The 22,379-nt window shown below is 39.6% G+C and overlaps 1 protein-coding gene across 3 annotated transcripts in view; it reads left to right on the forward strand.

The window, feature by feature from the left end:
• ptpn12 (protein tyrosine phosphatase non-receptor type 12) overlaps nt 1–21,994 on the forward strand; it is a 50,743-nt gene extending 28,749 nt beyond the window's left edge. The window contains exons 12-18 of one of the 3 annotated variants that reach the window (XM_067581216.1): nt 2,501–2,586; nt 9,382–9,571; nt 10,285–11,239; nt 15,792–15,863; nt 16,942–16,995; nt 18,026–18,109; nt 18,543–21,994. In XM_067581216.1, the coding sequence (XP_067437317.1) occupies nt 2,501–2,586; nt 9,382–9,571; nt 10,285–11,239; nt 15,792–15,863; nt 16,942–16,995; nt 18,026–18,109; nt 18,543–18,604 (1,503 nt within the window). In that variant the 3' untranslated portion in view covers nt 18,605–21,994. Of the gene's footprint in view, nt 1–2,500; nt 2,587–9,381; nt 9,572–10,284; nt 11,240–15,791; nt 15,864–16,941; nt 16,996–18,025; nt 18,114–18,542 lie in introns of all 3 variants that reach the window. The other 2 variants (XM_067581217.1, XM_067581218.1) reach the window with 2 other exon arrangements.
• Nucleotides 21,995–22,379: the final 385 nt, after the last annotated feature.

A 22,379-nucleotide genomic window follows, 5' to 3' on the forward strand; every position in this document is an offset into this window, starting at 1 on the left:
AAACATAAGATGGGGAGTTGGGGGTGCGAGATCAGCACAGGTGGAGGAGCAACATTTCAATCATTTTTGAGTAACGTTTCCAGTAGCAAGCATGATTTTAAAAAAACCACATTGCTACCCTTCTGCTACCATAAAATGTAGTTAAACTAGTAATACATGTCGCACCGCTACTTCCCAACACTGTTATGTAGATATGTGAAGATGTGAAGATAAAAGACAGAAAGCCTGAGGAAAGAGGAATGAATGAGACACTGTGGAACAACTGAAAAAACCTAAAGACTGAGGACACAGAGAGACGATGAGAGGGCGAATTGGCCGCAATCCAGGAGCTGACTTCCTGCTTAGGAAGCTCTGATGACATCACCCCTCTCCCATAATGCACTTTGAGTCTGAGAATAGACACACGCATCCGTAGGGAAGGGGGGACCCTCGCTGCAGACGGTCACACGAACACACGCAATCGCATATTTACAGTACTGTACTGGGAAAAAACTTTGACCTAAAATCCCTAAAATATCTTTCAGTAACTCACTGATGGAAACCTGCTGTACCAGCCTTTAAAAATCATATTACTAATTTTCAGCTTTGTCTTATTAATCATTTGCTAAGAGTAGGTGTGGTGTGTATTGTGAGGAACACAACAACTCCAGCACAAGTTTGTTGCTGCTGATTATAAACTTATCATTATCTTACAAAGTTCAAGAGCACACTGGACTCTCTCACACACACATTTGGTTTTCAAAACATTATCAGTTTGCTTTACTGACTCAGTCCATACACACATTGACTCATGTCCAGTCAGCCATTGTTAGTGACTGAAACACCCACATAGGTGCTCTCAATGGCAGTACGAACAATAAGCCTACACATACACGCATCCCACACTTGTTTCTCTGCTCGCACGCAGCCGTCATTGTTTGCGAGATGTATTCCTACCGAATTACTTCTCAGAACACACACAGTCATGTGTACAGTGAACAGCCAACCGCCATGTAATGTAATCCTGTCTTATACTCAAGTTAGTTCCTCACGTACTCACGTACACAGAGCTGATTTGGACCCGCTGTCATGAGTTTATGACGGCTGGAGTTGTCCTGTCGTCTTCTCATTATCAGAGCGGAGAGAGAGTCAAATTAATGAGTCACGCGGGAAGAGAGGATAGGATGAGGAGGAGGAAGACAGGAGGTGAGAGGAAGAGAAAGAAAATTAGTAGGGAGGAGGAGGGCTTATTTCAGGAACAATTTCAGCAACTTTCTACCTCTGAATCATCCAGAGGAGGAGAGATAGCAGAGAGTAGTTAGAGATAAAAGTACTTTATATTTCAACAGCATTCATAAAAACTCCAGTGACAATGAGCGCTGAAATTGACTTTTGGGTAATGAAGTCAAGCTACTTCAAAATTTTGCAAAGCTAATAGTGCGTATGCTGAAGTCATATAGATTATTTGCCAGTTATCAAGGTTCATTCTGGCTAGCAAGACAAAATGTGTCTTTTCTGCACACACACACACACATATAAATGCTCTTAGACTGGCTGAACACGCCAAACTAAATCACATTTGGAATGCTGTCAGACTGTCCTGCAAATACCAGAACACTCACTGCAGCTCAGGTGTGTTCATTTCAGATGTCAATGTGAGATGGAAGAACTTTCCAGGCCACAATAGAGCAGACTCAGAAGTTCCACAAAACAATTAAACACAGAATATCCTTAAATTATGGAAGTAAAATGTTTACGTGTCCTAAAATCAGTGATGGGGAAAAGTATTCAGATCATATACTTAAAGGACATGAATGAACACTGAAACAGGTTTTTCTTGCTGTAATTATTCCTCCTGTTCATACTGACTGTTAAGGGATCCCTTCATAATGCACTTACAATGTAAGTGATGGAGGGCAAAATCCACAGTCCTCATTTTAAGCAAAAATGTATTTAAAAGTTTTTTTCTAAAGCTAATACAGTATGAGGCTTTGTTAGTCAAATAAAGTGGATATCTTCCACAGTTACAGTCTTTTCAGTAAAAAATGTCCCTCTTTGTGTCTTGATGGACAGTGTTTTCTTGTTCAGCTGCAGTGGAAGGATCGTAACAAAAAGAGGGAATTTGGCACTAAAAAGACTGTAACTTTGAAAGATATTGATAATATTTGACTAATTTGGACGGCTGAACCCTCAAATTATCTTCAAATAAACCTTTAAATACATTTTTGCATGAAAGAGGACTGTGGATTTTGTCCCTCATCACCGACAATGAAAGGGCATTATGGGATCTCTTCATGGTCAGTATGAACAAAAAGAATGATAACAACAAGAAAAACACATGTCAGTGTTAATTTGGACACATGTGTCCAGTTTAATCTGTAAACTGATCACGTTTTGTATGTAAAAAATCTTAATCTGCAAAGTAATAAGTCGCTACAGCTGTTATATTAATGTAGTTCAATAAAAAGTATAATATTTCCTTCTGAAATGTAGTGTAATCTTTGTTTGCATGTGTGTCCAGGATGAAAGTAGTCCAGTCAAAGCGGCCCACCAGTCAGACGACGAGAGATGGGACACACCTCCTCCAAAACCTCCTCGCATACGCAGGTAAGACACGTTTTCTCTTTTGATAGTATTTTTTGTCCTCACAAAACATTTTTCTATCCGAGCCTTTTTAAGTTCAGATCTGCTTTCCCGGAGTTATCAGAAATCACTCGTCACTTGCAAAATGAATGCAGCCGAAGAATATAATGATCCGCTCTCAACCTCCACACAGATGAATGAACAGACTCACACAGAAGTGAGCAGTAGGTGTGAAGTGGCCCGTCACTGAACACAGTGGGTGTTGTGTTTTGTAGGAGGATGGCAGGAAAAAAAGAAAGGAAAAAAAAAAAAAAGAAGTAACACAATCAAAACATATCCAAAAAGAAGTAGCGGGCGTTCTTTTCACCCCAAACCAACCAGAGCTTTGTGAAACATGTGTTCCCTGTCAGCCCACAGATACACTCGGGCCTCCACTTTACTGAAGTTAACTTCTGTTTTGCTGTTAACAACTGTTGTGGCCTGAGGAGCAGCTGTATTTATAGATCATTTTGCAACACTTTGCAATAGTCTGCAACACTACATTGTGTTGAACACGCCACAACCTTAGGCTAGTTTAAGTAGAACTGCTACATCTTACATCTCCCTCCTCTGTGAGAACAAACGCTTTTACGCACATGCAGGCGTATGATTTTAAAACACATACGGGCTCGTATGCACACATGCATGCCTTCTCTTCCTTTATATGTCTTTCTTCAGCATTTTTCCTGCTCCTTTCTCTCTCCTCTCACTTTTCTCTACTGTCTGATAAGCGGGAGTTGCTCCTCTGTGCTCCCGTCTTCTCCCTCTCCTCTCATTTTAATTTTGCTGTATGTGCCCAGCAGGGGTTGTGCTCCACTTTCTCTCAGCCAGTTCATCTCCAGTCCCTCGTTCACTCATATTATCTACCCACAGACGGCACTGTCCTCCCCTCCCCCCCTCCCCCCCCACTCCCATTAACGCTACAATACATACACAGCACAACTTTTTAAAGAAGCTTCGGTAGATGCCATTGCTCAAAGAAGTTGCCTCAGCACTGTTGCTTTAATGTCACAGGGGACATCCTGTTGCCAGGAGACACTGTTTTACTTAATTACCTGTTGCTGGGAGCCTTTTCCAACTACATTGTCTAAAAATGGCCAGGTTGGCAGCATTTTTGTGTCTGTGTGTGTGAATCATTGCCCTTTTTTTTCTTTCTTTACTCAGGATTAATCTTCATTTAATTTTAAGGCCACTTCTGTACCTCAGTAATAAGTTAACTTGTGTGACCAGTGGTACAGAAAAATCATTTATCATCCCTAACATGACCTTTGAGTTCTCTTACTGCGCTAAAATTATCGAGCCTTTGGCTTCCTGAATTTGTCTATTGCAGCAGCCGGTTCGATGGGAAAGCAAACATTTTTCAGATGTCCTAATTTTGGGAGGTAGCTGCAAGTGATCTGTTTACTGAAAAAAGTTTCTTTCCTGTTCGAGGTTAAACATACAAATTTGAACTCGGAAATGCTGCCAAAATAGGAAGTGTCCCCAGAAGATGGATAGAGCGCGACTGTCAGTAATAAATGGATTCCTCTCTTTCTACTCTTGTCTTTGTCTGTGAGTCTTTTCTGTGTCTCTCTCTTTCTCCTTGTCATCCCTCAGTTTCTTAAAGAAGTAACGTCGAAGGCCTAGTTTGAGCCTGAGACTATTTTAGTGATGGTAAGAGCTATTTTTACCAACATAGTCCACATTCTGCCGGCCACACTCCCCCCCTGGGTGACTTAAGTGGTGTGATTGTGAGAAATTCTGCAGAAACTCAGATGAGGCTGACATCAAAGTCACGCTGTAGATACTGAGTCACGACTTTCACACACACTCACAGCCGCACCCTGAAGAGTCATATCCTCCACATACCATTGTGGCTGGACATCAACCTTGATACCAGAATCTGCCTGTAGCATCTCCATAATCAAAAACCATCAAGTGATGAAATCTGGCATGGAATATTTGCCCAGATTTTTAATGGATGATGACATATTTCCTGACTTAAGTCATAACATTGTACATTGTTAAAACAAGGGTTTTGTTGAAGTGTGTTCATATCACTCGTAGTAAGGTTTCAGAAAAGTATTATTTTTGCGTTTTTTACCTAAAACTCACCACTGAAAATGTTTATGTACACCCGGCCCTATCTGCCATTTTGGTCCTAGTCAGACAACAATTCAACAGTTATCAACAATTTCAAGCTGACTGTTCTTCCACACCACAAGACAAAATCCATACTGATCAAGCTAAATCGGCAGCACTGTTATCAATGTGAGGATATTAAGGTAAACGGAAGCTTGTTGTACAACATTTAAAATATTAAGCTGGTAGTTTTCGAGCGTTATTTCTAGGCTGAGGAGGTTCTGCTCTCCAACAGAGGCGCCTGACACATTATTGTTTGATTTGACACCCCTTTTGCAGTGCTTGTGAGCATTTCAAGTTCATTCTCATCATTAGCAGACAACCAAATAGATAATCATCTTATCTAGAAGCCTGAAATACACATTTGAATAGACAGTGATCCATATCATTGTGGTTTGCCTGAGCGGCCTACTTTGGCGTAGTCATCTGTGCGAATCTTTCCGCAGCAGAACTCGAAATCAGGAAGTTTCACTTTTAAGCTCTATCCCCTTCTAGCGCATCCCGCCTCCTATGAATGCACGCAGGTACCCACTGCGAACCAACACACTAATTAAAAATGCAGCATCTTCCCTCTGGAGTACATATGTGGAGGACACAGCTCGCTCGCCTTGTGTGTTTGAGTTATTTGTGAGTGTAGGTGGTGCTAGCGCATAAATTTCATGACTTTGGTGAGTCTGCATGCATGTGTGTATGTGTGGGTGTGTAAGTTGCGTGTGTGTGTGTGTGTATAAGTGTGCATAATGTTGGCCAAGGTTAGCTCTAACTGTGTTACCAACAGTATGGATGTTTTTTAGTCTTTTTATGCTCCAGGGTTAAAGTAGATTGTTAGAGATCTTGTCTTTTGCATGTAAATGCTTTTTTACAACTTCAAGAAAAAAATGGACTCAAACCGCAGAAATATTTTACACAGTTTACCTCCAGAGCAGCTAACACAATTAAACTTCTATAACCAGAGGAAATTGCAAGAAAGAGGCAACAAAACAATCTTTTTTAATCTTTTATATTTTCAACACAACATACTTTTGGCTTTTTTTTTCTCTCTACAGATAAAACAGAATGTTTTTTTTACCCTTCAGGGGAAACTACTTCTTTATTCGCTTGATGTAAACCCTCATAATATTTTAATGCATATTTACTTCATTCTCCATGTATGTTCTAGCGATGCGGTTTCTCAGTTTGTGTTTTGTGCCTCTAAGCTCAGTTTCATTTATGCTCGTCTTTATTTGTTTTACTGTGACTTATTAGTGTTTGCTCCTGTAACAGCCCAGCTTCCCCTCAGGAATCATTAAAGTTTCATCTTATCTTATCTCAGAAGGACACAAGGCTTGAATAAACTCATCTGAATGATTCATATCCCCATGGTAACAACCAGCATCAGTGAGAATCATCTGTGTTATTGTTAAATATATCTTTTGCTTGCTCAGGCAATGAAGATGACATTGAGGACAACATTGAGAGTATAGTTGCTCTCATGGGTAATTTGTCTGTTCTTTTTTTTTTTAATTAGATTTTTTTATGTCTAAGTGAATTGTTATTACATCCACAGGCAATACAAATGGATATAAGAGCAATGAGAAAGCATGAGGTACATTTTCAAAGCCAAGATTAAAAAAAAAAAAGTAGAAAAAGTATCTTGTACAAAATAAATTACTCTCTCAGCCTTGTTTTCATTTAGATTGACTCATAGACTATTTCTTTACATTTTCAAGGGATAACTATGAAAAAAGAGACATTACATAACTATATACACCCAGAGAGTGAAAGGTAAAGGGACAAAATAAATAAACAAATAGTTAATAGTTCCTTCACAAAGTCAGGTCTCAGAGGTTTGATATATTGCACCCATTTTCCCAGTGTTGTATGAAGATGTCCATCTTTAAGTTTAAAGAGAAAGTTACCTTTTCCATCATGTAAATCTCCATCGTCACATCTGTCCAGTTGTTTATGGTTGTTTCAATGTGCATCATCCATCTTTTGGTCCCTGCTGCCAGCAATATAGCCGTTAGATATCTGCCAATACCTTTTGCGGAGCATAAATGTTAAGTAGGGTGATTTCAGGATAAATCTGCCTTCCTTTTTGTAATGTTCATATGTCTGTTCAAAGGAAATCTTATTGGAAATCATAATGGCAACCCTCTGTTTATGATTAGATTTGTATGGTAAAAAAATGTTTTTGTGAAGCCTATTTCTGTCTATCTCTTCATCATTTAAACGTGTTTCTTGTAAATATACAATATGTGCCTTCTCTTTTTTCATTTTGGAAAGTATCTTGCTGCGTTTATCGGATTATGTTTACCGTCGACATTGAAGGGAACTATCCTGAGCTTTTCATCTGTCATCTTTTCTGTAAGAAGAGAACTCAAACTGTCAAAAAAAAAAAAAAAATCTGCCACAAACAATCTCTCTGGTAGAACATAGAAATAATACCATGAACTGATATAACTGTCAACACTCAGCTCAACTCACTCACCCATCATCTGCCAAACTATAGCTTCAATGGTGAAAGTTTCTGTAGATTGACCTTTAACTTTAACTGGCCAGAACACACCTCTGGCTTTGGAGTGAAAGCCTAATATATAAAAGTTGGGCCCTCTATAGCAGCTTAGTGCATAAAATGTATTTGTCCATCATAAATATTTTGTATTTTCAACCTCCAACTTATTTTTACAGCTCGTATTTCAAGGAAAACAGACAGAAAACTGTTGTTTGTTTGTCTAGCCAAGAAATTGGTGGAAGAAAAGGAAATACCAGCAGACATCTTCAAGTGTTTTTGTCTTACATTGTATTGTTAATTTCTCCTGTCTAAATGTGAAGAAGGTAAAGAATGATAGATTTTTCTGGATTGAATATGTTAACTTATGTGTGGGCTTTCATATGAGTTATTTTCGTCTTGTTTTTTTTTAATGACTTCTGTAAACCTAGAGCTTCCCTCTGATGTCAGCTCTCCTCTGACCGTCTTTTTCCTGCCGTGCACCGTGCTTGGTGATTCATTCGCTCGACTCGATCCTGTCGTGAGGGTCTAACCTTAACCGGGAAACCTCTGTCCTTCATGTCTTTCGTAGCCTCGCTGATCGTGTGGTAGAGTCGCGTCCCATCCTCGTTGCGTGGTTACTTATTATTAGTATACTCAAAATGCCTTTGCCACATTTTATTCCAAAATTACTCAAAATTTAAAAATGAATTTACAAAATGGACAGCATAGATTTATAGAAGAGTAGCAGCTAATAGACGCTGAACTGTGATGTTGAGGCTTTATGAGGAAGCCTTTTACTGTGTGGCTGCAACACCAAAGTTACTTAAGAAAAGGAAATCCCCTACTTCTAACTTGCAACTTCTCTCTGTGTGTCTGACTTTCTATCAGTCTATCTTTGATCCACACACACACACACACACACACACAGCATCATGTGCAGTCTTAGGCTAGCTCTTCGTTCAGTCATGTGCTCTTGATTTAGCACATCACCACATCCTTTCACTGGTTTTGTGTGTGTGTGTGTGTGTATGTGTGTGTGTGTGTGTGTATGTGTGTGTGTGTGTGTACTTATTTTCATGTATAAGCAAATGTATGTTCTGTGCAGTGGAACAATATCTTTAAGTATAACTTTCCATATGTGAGGCGAGCTCGATGATAACCTCAATATCCTGTGTAAAATTCACACACCTACACTGTTTATAGCTGTGAAGCTTATAAGCACATTACTAAAGTACACAATGCTCTACAGAATATGTGGAAAACTTTTGTTGACCACTGTAAAGCACAATAGAAATCACTCTTTCTTTCTTGAATGGTGATGAATGATTATATGTGAAATGAAGCTGCTAGAGAACACAATAAAATAAAAAAAAATATAGCACATTGTTGATGTCCTGTATGGAAATCTATCTTAGACTCTGCATTGCATTTCCAGAAACATTAAACACAGTATACAGTACAATTCATACAGAGGGATTAACTCTGTAGTAGTGATTCAGAGTCTGTTTTCAGTTCATCATGTCAACCTTAAATCCACAAAATATGGGCGAGAGCTGTCTGACAGTGGAAGACATCTGAGGACATGTACTGTAATTTGTACTGTGAGCGTGTTGCTACCTTTTTTTTTTTAAATTGTGCCACCTAGTGGACAGACACTGCCTTTTAGTTTCATTCATATATGAAGCTCACTTTATTTCATATGTAGTTAGTGTCATATCTGAGTTTCATCATTCTTTTTTTTTTTAGATGGAGAATCATTTAAACATGGATGTCCAAAATGTCTGGAGGTTGTCTGACCCCTATGATGAAATTCTTGCCTTTTCATCATTTTCTTTTCTTAATAGCCTGAACCACAGTCTTCTTCTGTTTAAGCAAAACTTCTGTTTAAGGCACCTTCAGACGTACTTCAACTTTCAAAAAGTATAATAGCATAAAAGAAGGGTTTGTTGGGCTGTACATGAATGAATTTTTCTCACGGTTATAAGTGCAATTCTGGCTATGAGTGTGGTGTTTTTAATTATACTGCCTCTGTTACATTTTGGGCTCAGGGGAAGTGAGATGTCTTATTAAAGAACACCAAAAACGTGTCTCAGAGTGTGTACTCACCACACAGTGAAAGTATTGTCTGGTTTAGTCTCTTTCTTTGCTGTTAATCTTGTTTGCTCTCTTTGTCTCTTTCTCTCTAGCACCCAGGTAGAAGGTGATGTCAAGGAAGAGATACTCCAGCCCCCGGAGCCTCACCCCGTACCCCCCATTCTGACCCCGTCTCCCCCCTCAGCCTTCCCCACTGTCACCAACGTACGGCAGGACAACGACCGCTACCACCCCAAACCTGTCATACACGTCCTGGCTACTGCACAACATAATGTGACAAAGGTACAGATACAGTGGAAATATTAAAGTGGTATGATTGCAGAATCTATTTACAGTATATCAAGTTTATTGTATAAATGTGTATTTTTGTGCAAAAATGCTGATTCACTGGAGGTGTTATGGAAAAAAAAAACAGTTTTTTCATGTTGTATGTTTGATATTTGGACCTGTAAAACCTGTTAGGTATGTTAGAGTTTACCTTTATTAGGTATTTGACAGGTTGAAAGGAAGTAGGGGGATAGAGAGCGGCATGACATGCAATTGAAGTCCCTGACTTGTTATTTGGGCCTCAGTCCACTTGGCCATCAAGATTATTGTACATTGTTAGAAACAAATTTTATATATTTGATTTAACCATAGCGTTTACTAGGAACTGTAGGAAATCTTAATTGATCTGCATGTTTCTTCTGTTAGGGACAATATTAGATATTTCTGGGAGGGGGTGTTTGTGAGCAATTACTGAAAAATATGGTAGATGTTCATTATCAGTACACTTGTTTGCATGCATTATATGGAAACAGCTTACATAAGGCCTTTTATATGTTTAATCTGGGAATCTTAGTTATATTTCCAGAGAATTTCATACATTTTTCTCACAAGCACTCCCTCTGGCTCCCATTCATGCATGTTCCAACACTGAAAGTATGTGGAAGATTTTGCAGCATTTTTTCAGAAGGGTCTTTCATGCTTTGTCTCTTCACTTCCTTTCTTTTCAGAATCAAGACGTTGACAAGCAGCAGAACCAGTCAGAGCCCAGTCCAAACACGCAGACCAGTCCCTCAGAACAAAAAGACCAAGATCTGCTAAGTCGAAAACAGCAGACCCAGGTCTCAAACCTAGATCTTAATGACAACTATAACAACAAATTATCTTCAACATCCACAAAGTCAGAATCGGGCCAAAGCCAGACCCAGACTCCCTCCTCCCCCCTCTCGCCAGGCGTTGAATGTTCCGGTGCTCCTCGGATCGAGAGGAAGCTGAGCATTGAGATTAAAAAGGTGCCGTTGCAGGAAGGACCTCGTAGCTTTGACACTTCCTCCTCTATGGGAGTAGCGGGCGGAGTGGGCAGCGGTTCAACCAACAGTGCGGCCATGCTGCAAAGAGGCCACGCCTTCAAAGCCCGCTCGGGCCAATCCCTGCTGACGTCTAGCTCCTCGCTGTCGGAGGACTCGGGCACGGAGGGCGGAGCGGGTGGATGCGGGGATGGTCAAGCGGATGGAGGCGTCCTAGCCAGACCAAACCACCTCCCTGTGAAGAGCGAGAAGGGCGACGCGCACGCAGGGGAGAGAGCGGAGCCGAAGGCCGGCCACGCAGCGTGGGCTCAACCGTGCAACAGCCCCGAAAAACACTTCCCAAAGACCTCCTCCTCCTCTTCCTCGTCAGACCACGTCGCCCCATCTTCCTCCTCCTCCTCCCACCTCTCCTCCTCCTCTTCCTCCTCCTCCTCCACTCCTGTTAGGACTGCCCTGAGTTTCACCAACCCCCTGCACTCTGATAACTCGGACGAAGAGGGGGATGGAGAGATGTTTGGAGGAAGGGAGGGTTGTCGTACTAATGTATCCACGGCGACAGCCATGGTTACTTCGTCCTCTCACCACGGAGACCACCAGCCGGTCAGGAAGGTGTCGCCCATGTCGATCGCAGGGCAGAGCTCTCCGTCACCCACAGCAAGTATGTCAATCAGCTTCAGCCGTTGCTCTTTAATCGAATGACTGGATCTAATTCTCTCCTGACAGAATCACTTAGCAAGTTAACAGAGAAGCCAACAAATTAACTATAAAAGTAGTCAGATAAATAGACATCCAGTTGAACTAAATGGATCAAGTTTAGACAGCAGTCATGATTAATTTAAGTGGACCCGGAAATGATCCAAACTAAACATTCAACTCTGCAGTTCAGTCCAGCTCACGTCTGATGAGTTCTTTTCACTAAAACGCTGTTGAAAGCACTAAGTGTAAGTCTGACAACCCGTCTTTATTATGATCCACACTCACAGGCAAAGGGAAACCACACAGTAGAGTCATTTTCTGGGTCAGTAAGGAGACAGAGGTCTCAGACAGACCACATGGTAATGACAAGTTTTATCTGTCAACACACACACACACACGCACTGTAGACCGTTCTTACTGCTGGGTGAAGTCAGACGCAGGAAGAAACAGAGAAACCGAGAGACAGAAAAACTGGAGACATGGAAGACAAGAAAAATAACTAGAAAAAAAGAAAAAAAAAAGCAAGATAGTTTCCAGTGAGTCTCATAAAGCATGACTGTATGACTAATTGGTCGGTTTGTGTGGAATGCTGCAAATGTTAACAGGCAAACATCTGTCAAAACAACTCTACTCTTCCTCTTTCAGCTTGTGTGTGTTTATCCGAGCGAGCGGATTTGCTGAGCGGGAGAAGGAATGAAAGAAATCCTGTTATGTGTGTTGTTGTTTCAACGCAGTTGTGTGTGTGTGTGCGTGCGTGCGCGTGCGTGCAGGAATCCGTGTGTGCATGTTGGATGGTGAAGGATCGACACTGCATGACACTGATAAATACACATTTGCCACCTTTTGTGCACGTTGGGTTGAACAGAGCAGTGTCACACTGTTTGCTGTGTGTTGGCTGCGCCGTCATGATCGCAATGATGTGGTTTTTGTTTTTTTGTTTTTTTAATCTTCCCGGGGTGTCACGATCAAGCTCGCCCCCCCCCCTCCCCCCTTCCTTCTGCTCTTTTGATTTCAAAATCATGATGATTCTGAAATCTGATTCTTGCTGTGATTGGAGCTGACGTGGAGTGTGTTGTTCTGGACTTTGGACTGTTTTGATCTGGAATGAGTTCTGGATGCAAGAACTTAACAGCATTTTTAAATATTTGGATGAAACTATGAGGGTGCATTATGAATCAGTGTGTCAGCACTGCACTTGAAAGAAAAACTAGTGTATATTCTACAAGAGTCGCCACTCTTTTAGTTTAGATATAACACAGACTGTATTTTACTTGTGCGTAGGTTTATAGAAGGCAGCTCAGTTAGATTTAATCTGTTTAATCTGACATGTTTCTAACTTGTGCCAAAGAACAATAAAGCAAAATGTCTGAAGTTGTTTCAGAAGAACCCATTGAGAAACATTTCTTTCCCATGTTAAGTGTTCCCGTTAAACACTTACTATGTTATTGTAGCCCTTTTAAATGTCTGACATCACACATCATGCACTCCTCAAGTATTTCCAGTATTTAAAAGCAAATGCAGAAATATTTACCTCACAGTCCTGAAGTGGTTGCAGTGGCAGTTTGAGTTTTGGTCTGCTTGGCTTTTCTGGCATATTATTTGTTTTTGGGCTGCGGTAGCGCTTTGTTTAAAAAAAAAAAAAAAAAAAAAAAAAGCTAATGTTGAAAAGCTAATGGCTGCTATTTGATCAGTTTGCAAGAATCTAATGACTGCTTTTTTGAAGAGTTGCTCTGAGCTAATCGCTGCCTTGTGAAATGACAAGAGAAAGCTGGTGGCTGCTTGTTTCACTGATTTGCACTATCAATGAATCAATCAAACTCTATTTGTATTGCACATTTTGTACAGGTTATAGTCAGTGACAAACTAATAAGATACAAGTATAAACAGTAAATTGATGGGAGACCAACGCATGAAAAGTTTGAGGTAAAAATTGTGATTAAATATGTAAAACATTACAAATATACAGATATAATATTAAAATATTCCATTAGGATCAATAAAATTCTTATCTTAAAACTAATAAATATGATAACAGATAAAAAAATAGAATATGACAGTAAAATACAGTTAATTTTTAAATACTCCACATTCAATTATTAATAATAATCATTATCTTGCTAGTAAGACTTTTGTCACACTGGTAAAACACGTTCAAGTAGCCTGTGGCTGTACCAGCACTGATCAATAGTTATGAATAGTCTTGAAAAAATCATTTTTTATTCTATAATGTTTGTCTTTGAAGCTGCACTTTTGCCCTTATCATTTATGGTAACATTAAGATGCTCTTCAGGTGCCTAATGTTTAAAAAATGATGCAAGTGTTTGTCACTTTGGCCGTCATTTCACTAATAATACACTAATCTAAGGTGTTTTTAAGGGTTTTACATGCAGTATAGAAAACACACAGCTGCAAATGAAGAAATTATAACAGTAAGAACCTTTTACAGACACTGAATCTAAAATATTTTTTATCACAGAGGTGGTAGAAGATGACTTCTAGCTACAACTATTAAATAAGACCCAACAATGGTTGAAGTCAACCGTGTATGATCACAGATTATCCCGTATATTAAAATCACCCATTATGAAACAACCATCACGCTCAGCCTGAATGACTTAAAGGTCAAAAAAACTCAAATCACTGAAGACGAGACACGTTAGGATCAATAAATTGTCACAGCCGGTTAATTAGACTCATATTTAATAACTGTGTTGTACTCTAATGCAAATAAATCTCCAAGGGCAATATCTCAACCCTTTAGAGAGTAAATTCCCGCCTCAGTGAATGAGAGAGAATATAATTAGGGGGTCTGGCTTTTAGGTCTCGGTGAGAAAGAGACAGTCAATCTCAGGCTCTGTAATAAGCTCATTACTAGTAAACGACTCCTTAGACAATTAACTTGCATTAAACAGAAACCTTTTAGCTGGACAGCGGATTTATAAAAGTTTATTGTTACACCCCATAAATATGCTGGTAGCAGTGTTGTGTCTGGCTGAGATAATTGAGTCAGTTTATGTAGTTAACACTAAGCCACAGTCGATATTGCACATCCTCGTATTTTTATTTAGACGTCAGATGTCCAGTGTTTATAGTCGCTGGCTTTGGTTAACAGTAGCAGTTATACTTGAACTCTGAAGCAGCTGGAAGTCAAAACAAGATCATCTTTTCCTCATTACATGTCCCCTCGAATCTCTTCCTTCTCTTAACATGCTGCAGCGGGAGCTTAATAGTAATGACCCGTGTCAGATTTTCAAAGCTTGGGAGATGGACAGTATTGCCCTCAGAGATGGAGAGTTCAGACAGGATACGATCAGGAGAATGCAGGGAAATGTAATCAGCGACTGTCTGGAACACATCAGTATTTCAACTGCAACTCAATCCGTCAGGCCTGAGACTTAAACAGACTGCGCATTTATTAAAAAGCAAAAAGTCCCTCAAAAAAAAAAAAAAAAAACCCCAAAGAAACTGAAATCAGATGTACAGATCTCCTCCTTCGTCATAGCCGTCTCAGCACTCCGCATCTGCAAATCCATTTATCTGTTTCAGATATCATGACTGATACTTTTAATAACATTTGGTTAGGAGTAATAAACATTTTCCACTTTGAATAACTGAAAATAGCTTGACGGACTTTTAACAATCGGGGGGGAAAAAAAAAAAAGAAAATGCAAAATGCAGCTTATCAGGGCTCATCACATGTGAATGCATCTTAAAGTTCAAATTCAAATGGCTTCATTGTCACCATATTCAGATACAGTATTGCATCATATGAAACTAATATGCAGAACATTAGGAATTAATACAAAATAAAGACGAAAAACAAAACATGTATGTAACAACTGAGAAATGTAATAAAATGCTTTTAAAACTTAACAGCAAAAGCAGATTTAACTTTTTTTAAGCATTTGCATTGATTTGTAATAGAAAGAAAAAATAATGAACAAAATATAGTTTTATATGTGTGCTTGTGTCTGATTTACCAATTAACACAAATGCAGTAACAAAAATAATGATGATAAGAATACAACAAAAAAATATATTTTAAGTACTTTTAGTAGATATAATAATGTTGTTTATTTTTCTTTTTTATGATTTGCTACTGACATCATGAATGCCACCTTATGTACTTAAATCATTACCTGGCAAAGTGATACTTCTGATCCAATAGTACAGGCACACGTCTAGAAACATAAATAAACTGTCACTGTAAATAACAGAAGACAAAAAAACAGGCAAATATCTGTCCATGTTTCCCATCCATGTTATTTTAAATATGTGAAGCAAAGAGACAAAACAGATTTTTTTTTATAACAAAGCAGTTTTTTTATCACTTTGTGAACCATTGAGTATAAACACAAAGAATCCTTCGATATCGAGGAAACACTTGTTCTGAGTTTCATCTGTTGAGCTTTTCTTTGTCCCGCTCTCACCTGACTTGCCGATCTCTTTGTCTTCTCTTCTCGGCCAGTGAATTAACATTGCTTCTCATTTGACCTCTGACCTTTTAACCCCAGACTGCTGGGACAGCGACGACTCCCCTCCCCCCCTCCCCGAGAGAACCCCTGAGTCCTTCATACTGGCCACAGGTGCGTCTTTGCATTGGTGGAGATTCACAGGTGTGTGTTTCCAGTGACACGGACTCACCGACCGGGCCACCTGCTGGATACATCGCAGGTGTTTTTTCACGGGTCCGTGTTACTGGTCGGCTCCCTAAAAAGGTGGACGGATCAGTGATTTATAAACAGCTGGAGTCGATCCAAGCACAGTCATTGTTTTGTTTGCTTGGTGAGGTGCTGTATTGTTTTGCAGAGAGAAAATTAATGCATGGTGATGTGAGGAAAAAATGGTTGTTTGATACAGTCGGCAGCTTCTGAAATGAGCTGAAACAGGTGGAATATAAATGTGTATTTCATCTTATCTGGTACCTTTATAGTGTATTAGCAGGTAGGGACTCACTCACTCATCCTCACTTCAAACTCACAGATGGATTCACATATTGCAGGTATCTGTCTTTCTTTAATAACTCGGCCTCCATGTTGTCTTCTGCTGTTTGCTTTTAGAGTGTTAAAATATTAGAACACATGAGATGAAAAAGGAGATAAACAGTTTGACAGATGTGTTAAAAGTGACCTCAGTTCTTTTTTTTTTTATGAGAAGCTTTATCAATGTTACAACACAAGAGGGCACCATTGGCTATTTCAGACCTCCAGTACAGGCAGTTTTTTATGTAAAGATAATCTTTGAATCAGGCTACCACTGTTAGTCACTGTCTTTTTGGAGGGATTTAGAAACAGATACATGTATAAAGTAATATTAATGAAGGGTAAATGTAAGTAAAGTCCATATTCTGAGGCTTTAAAATCCTGTTTTGATCAAAGAGGGCTCACCTGTTTTCACTGTCTGATTCTGGTTCAAAGAGGATCATGTGAAGGCAAAGCTTTGGCTCCAAATGGAGACTGAAGAACGGAGGAAAGGGTTGGTTTAACGGAGGAGACCGAATGAGGAAGAAAAGTGTGTAAATGTTTTATAAACATAGTGAGTTTGAAAGGACGAGCGGATGGGCATGTGTGTCTCTTTGTGCTTAACGTGTCTTAACTTCATGTTCATTTGTCTTCAAATGTTTTTTCTTCGTCTAATCCGCTCGTTTCTCGCTCTCTCCGTCAGACCCTTTGGAAGTGAGGACATCAGCTTCGGCCGATTGGAGCGGTTCACACAAAGGTAAGAACACACACGTTGTTGTTTACCTGCGCTTGACTTCCTGCGTCTTGTCTGTTTATCTGTGTGTTGTGTGTGTGTGTAGGCAGAGGTAGGGGCACCTGCTTTGTCTCTGAACATTTGTCCTTGCGCGTCCCGTCTTTATGTGTGCGGTTAGTCAGCAGAGCAGAGGAGAGCAGGAAACAGACCTTCAGTGTTGTACAAATTAGCCGGCGCATGATAAACGACTGACAAGCAGAAGGGCAGCTGTAAAGGAAAAAGAGTGAGCGGTAGCGTGAAGCAAAGAGATACAGAAAAAGAGAAAAAAAAAAAAGATCAAACATGTCTGTAGAGAGGTGCAATGAAAGCATGTGCTTATCTGTGCTTTGAGGATTGTGTGATGATGGTTACTGCCAATTTATTGCTTCAGTAGTTTGGCTACGTGTGTGTGTGTGTGTGTGTGTGTATGTGTGTGTGAGACAGACACAGAATAATCGAAAGGAAATAACTGTTTGACTTGAATTATGTAATGATTTTTTTACTCACTGTGTATATAACTCAATAGGAGCGTTTACACAGAATAAAAAGCCTGCATTTAAATTCTTGCCGATAGCCAGACTTTAAATGTCATGAACTATGTAAGTGCAAGTTTCTAAGCACATAGACAAATTTCTTTGCAGCAAAAAAATGTTGTCAATTTTGGTGATTTTAATGTATTTATTCCTCATGTAAGAGGGTGTTGTGGTGTTTGTGCATTTGACTGTTTATAAACATGTGTTATCAGCCAGTAATGTGATAAAACATGAAAAGATATGAAGTCAAACCTGATTATTAAATGACCTAATTATCTCTAGCGTTTGTATTTTCAGTGCAAACAAGTCAAACTAGTTGGTAATAATCATGGTTTTAACTGAATTGGGACTTCCCCTCTACCTTCTTAGTAGATCTTACACCACTAACACCATTATACAACACCTGCTAAGCACTTAAACCACTGATATTCACACAATATTTCCATCCTGTGTGGTGTGTTTGTGCGTGTTTGTTTGTGTAGATGTGTCAGACTGCGTTAAGAAGATGTCTCCAACTGACCCTGCATCTGCTGGCACCACGGCAACAGACAGCAAGTCAGACCTGGGTGGGTAAGTCTGCTTTCTTACCTCTGTCGGATGTTCGGACGTCAGTGAATATACCTTTTGTTTTTTTTTTCTGTGACTGAACACTTCTGAAGGGACACAAGTAATATTTGCACAAGTAATGCTTTTTTTTTTCAGTCACCTTGCAAAAAAGAAAAAAAAAACCTTAGCCGACAAAGATGGTTTCTATTAATGTCATCACTTTTTTTTTTTAAAAGTGTGGAGTTGCTTTTGCTGATTTTATCTGCAGTGTTTGAAACTTAGCTTTTTGCTGCATATATGCAGAAAATGATTGATGGTTTTAAGACCAAGCAAGTGTTGAAGGCACCTCTGGGGAGGAAATATATTTAATTTATTTAATTCAAAGGGAAAAAACCAGCTTAAGAACGCCTTTTTCTTTCTTTCTTTCTTTCTTTCTTTCTTTCTTTCTTTCAGGGTTCGGTAACCGCTGCATTCAGCCCAAAGGCCCTCGAGACCCCCCCCTGGAGTGGACATGATGGAACGACCCGTCTGTCCGTCCATCAACAGTCTCCTCCCTCGCCAAGAGATGGACTCTCTCCTGGCTGGTCCAAAACCAAGTTGATAGATGCTACACAGGCAGCAAAGTTTTACATAGAAACACTTTCTGTGTAACTCTGTGCCAACACGTTCTCAAGACTGAGCACCTCTCCTCTTCCTCCTCTTCTTCCTCCTCCTCCTCTTCCTCCTCCTCCTCCTCTTCCTCCTCTTCAGTCCCTCCTTCAAAGTGCCACTGTGCAAAGCAGAAGAACACTTACTGGTCAAGTGGCTTTTCCATTTTGGAAGAAAGCCCACGTTCTTGAGGTTTTGGCCTCTCTAGACGCTGACCTGGGATCAGTCTGCTTATTTCCCTGTTAATGATTGAAGGATAATTCCTGTTTTGTTTTGTTTTTATCCCTGTTTTTGGTGACTTAAGAGTAAATTAGGAAATGTTCCGTAGACACATCCTGAATATTTATCCATTCTTAGACGAATTGAACGGGGATGTAGTTCTAGTAAAGTTGTTCTCTTTAAATAAATAGGGAGAAAGCTTTCATACCAAAATGAGAAAAAAAGTAACTTTTTTTTTTCATCATGAATCAGGAATTATCTTTAATCAGAAAAGCTACTGTGGGAAGCTGATTTCCTGAGGTTTAACTGAACTCCCAGAAGGTGTCTGCTTGCTCCTACTGGACGAACAACAATCTTCAAAGCGAACCTAGATAATCTGTTACCCATGATGCAACCTCTTCTGTCGGGTATGTACAGGTTGCCCGGGTGCTCTCTCTCTCTCTCTCTCTTTCTCTCTCTCTCTTTCTCTTTCTTTTACTGTATCTCTGTGTCTCTCTCTCCCTCTTTCTGTGCGCTGGTGCTACATTACTAAGGATCAGCATAGAGACAGAAAGACTAGAGCTGACATTCACCTGCTTCTCACCTCTTATTTGCAGTAATGTCTGCTCTAGTACTTTATATTTCTATGCTGACCTCCCTTTTTTTTTTTTTTTTTTTTTTTTTTTTTTTTTACCAGAGTCGTAGATTGATGCAGTTTGGTCATTCTAGTGGTCATGAGCAGCCATATTGGCTCCGGAGTCCTGCTCTGTGGCTGTTAAATAGATGCTGAATCTGTAGCGGTGGACTTTATAGTAAAGTTGTCATTTTTCTGTGGCGTCAGAATGCAAAGACATGTGATATTGAAATGTATGGTGTCAGGAAAAGGTGAAACTATACAACATATTTGGCTTGTGACCCTTTTTAAAGTGAAGCAATCTCAACTTGTTACAGGTTGTTTATGTCTAAAAGTTGCAAGCAGCTCAACCAAAGAGTGTTGTTCCCTTCTCAAACTCATTTGAATACTTTTCTAGAGGCTTGAGGAGGTAAAAAAATATTCAGTATTAAGATAAAATAAAATTACAGAAAATCTTGGCAGCTGCATCATGTTATGTTAAAAGGCAATTTTCCCTAACTGTGTCCATTTCAAGTCACAGTCTAATGAGAGATTAAAAACACTTTAAGTAATGGCCAGACGCCTCAGCTCTGTGACTCTGGCTCTCACTGCTGGGACCATGAGCCTGCCTTAGTCTGCCTCTCAGAGAAGACAGCCAATGACAGTCCTCCTTAATTTGGCTTTTCTCTTCAGTTCATTTCTGCGCTGTCCTGTTGTTTTAAACCTGTCCCTCCTCTTTCTTTTCTGTTCTCCTCCTCCGTCGGCCCTCTGATGAACAACCATGCAAGTCGGGGTTTTTTTTTTGTTTTTTTTTCATGTTATCAATCTGTTTACTTCTGAAACTCTTGTGGGACTTGACAGAAGTGAGGGGAAAACCCCTCTAGGAGGCACAACAGTAAGTCTAGTTTCACAAAATGACTCCTCCTCGACAAATCTGACTTGTATGGTTTCTCATCCGACCGCCAAACTGTGCTTTACATATTTCTGTACGTGTGAGACAATGATCCCATAAGACAACAGCAGCTTGGGACCCAGGACTACTGTTTCCTCCTGATTTTTTTTTTTTTTTATTGTTCTCTGCTAACTTCTCCTGCATTAGCTACCATAACTATACAGTATATGCATTGTTTTATAAAGATAAAGAACTGTACAGGGCAGTTTAGGTATATAATATTTCAGATTTTTTTTTGTTGCTATTCCTTAAATATTCTTATTAACAGAAGATGTAAGAAAGTCAGTGCATGATGATGATTCCTCCCCCCCTACACAATGTTTCCTTCAAACTGTAAATTATTCTGCTGCCCTTTGTTTTTGCTTCTGGCAAATATTTCAGGGTTTTTTTTTTGTTTTGTTTTAGTTACATGCTTAAAAGATTGAACTTTTTTTTTTTTGTTTTGTTTTGTTTTAATTGGTTGGCAGAAGAAAAGCGTTGACTGCCAGCCGGCCCCCTTTCAGATAGCTACAACGGGCTCCGAATAAGATTGTAATAATAATATTAATGATGATGATGATAATAATAATAATAATGGTCGTTTTTTTTGTAAATGGTATTTTAAAAGTTATTTTTGTATACGCGGTTGTTTGTTGCGTCACAAGTCCACTGCTCCCCTCCCAGCCCCCGTTTCTCTCCTTCTTTCTTACATATTTTCTTCATCTCTCCCCCTTTTTTTTTATTTTAAAATTTCTCCTCCATACGCTACTTTTCCATTTTTTTTCTTTCTCTCTGTCTCTCAGCTTGCTCTTTTAATGTAGATGGAGATGCATCTCCTTCTCTGGATAAAGAGCATCTCATTATTTTTCTCTTATTTTTACTTCCTCCATACTTCCCCTGCTGTTTTCTCTCTTTCATCTTCCTCCCTCCCACCATCATTTCTACCTCCTTCATTTTTAAAAGTTTGTCCTTTCAACACGTCTTCGTGCCAACAGATTGGTTTGCTTTATTAATGCATCTCTAACTTGTTGGTGGTTCAAAGTAACGTAATATAATACGCTCATAAACTGACTAATAGACATGTTGAGAAGAGACATTTTTTAAAACTTTATTTATAATTTCTCATCTGTTTATTTTTTTTTCCCTCAGCCTCCATTTCTTTCTGTTTATCCACCACAACTACGCTCATCTATCCAACACCCCCCCCCCCCAACACACGCACACTAGCCTCGATCTCAGAAAGAGCCCACCTGTGCCTTTAAGAGAGAGCCCGCCCACCCGCCCTCCCCTTTCCCCTCTCCACCAATCGTCATTAGCGGCATGAGCGTGAGCGATGTGATTCGCTGCTGCTTGCTCATTGCCTCCTGTGGGACTCTTATTCAGCCACAAACCCCCCCCCCTACCCCATCCCTCCCGTCCCTTCCCTCACCCGTCCCCCTCCTTACACACACACACACACCCCCAAAATGTTTGTATGTTGCAGAAATCAATCAGTAAAAATGAACATTAAGTAAAGACACGCCTCCTTTTTTTTTGTATGTGATGTCATGAAAAGGTGTGCGTGCAGGACGTGTGTGAGAGTGTGTGTGTTCATATGCAAGTTTATAGTGACTTGTTTCTTGTTTCTAGAAGTAATAGAAGAAATATTCAGATCCTTTAGCAACACCACAATTTTAAAAATATGCAAATACATGTAAAAAGTGTGCATTCAAAATATGTTTTAAGTAGAAATATAGAAGTGTTACAACCAAAATGTACTTAAAGCATAAAGGTAGAAGAAAAATGGCCCCTGTGACGGTTACATCATCTTATATTACATTATCAAATCAATGTGTAAGAAGCATTTTATTGTAAAAGCTGGTTGAGGTGGAGCTAGTTTGAACTACTTTACTGTATATTC

Source organism: Thunnus thynnus, chromosome 23 (assembly GCF_963924715.1).
Source record: "Thunnus thynnus chromosome 23, fThuThy2.1, whole genome shotgun sequence".
In the NCBI taxonomy this organism is placed as follows: domain Eukaryota; kingdom Metazoa; phylum Chordata; class Actinopteri; order Scombriformes; family Scombridae; genus Thunnus; species Thunnus thynnus.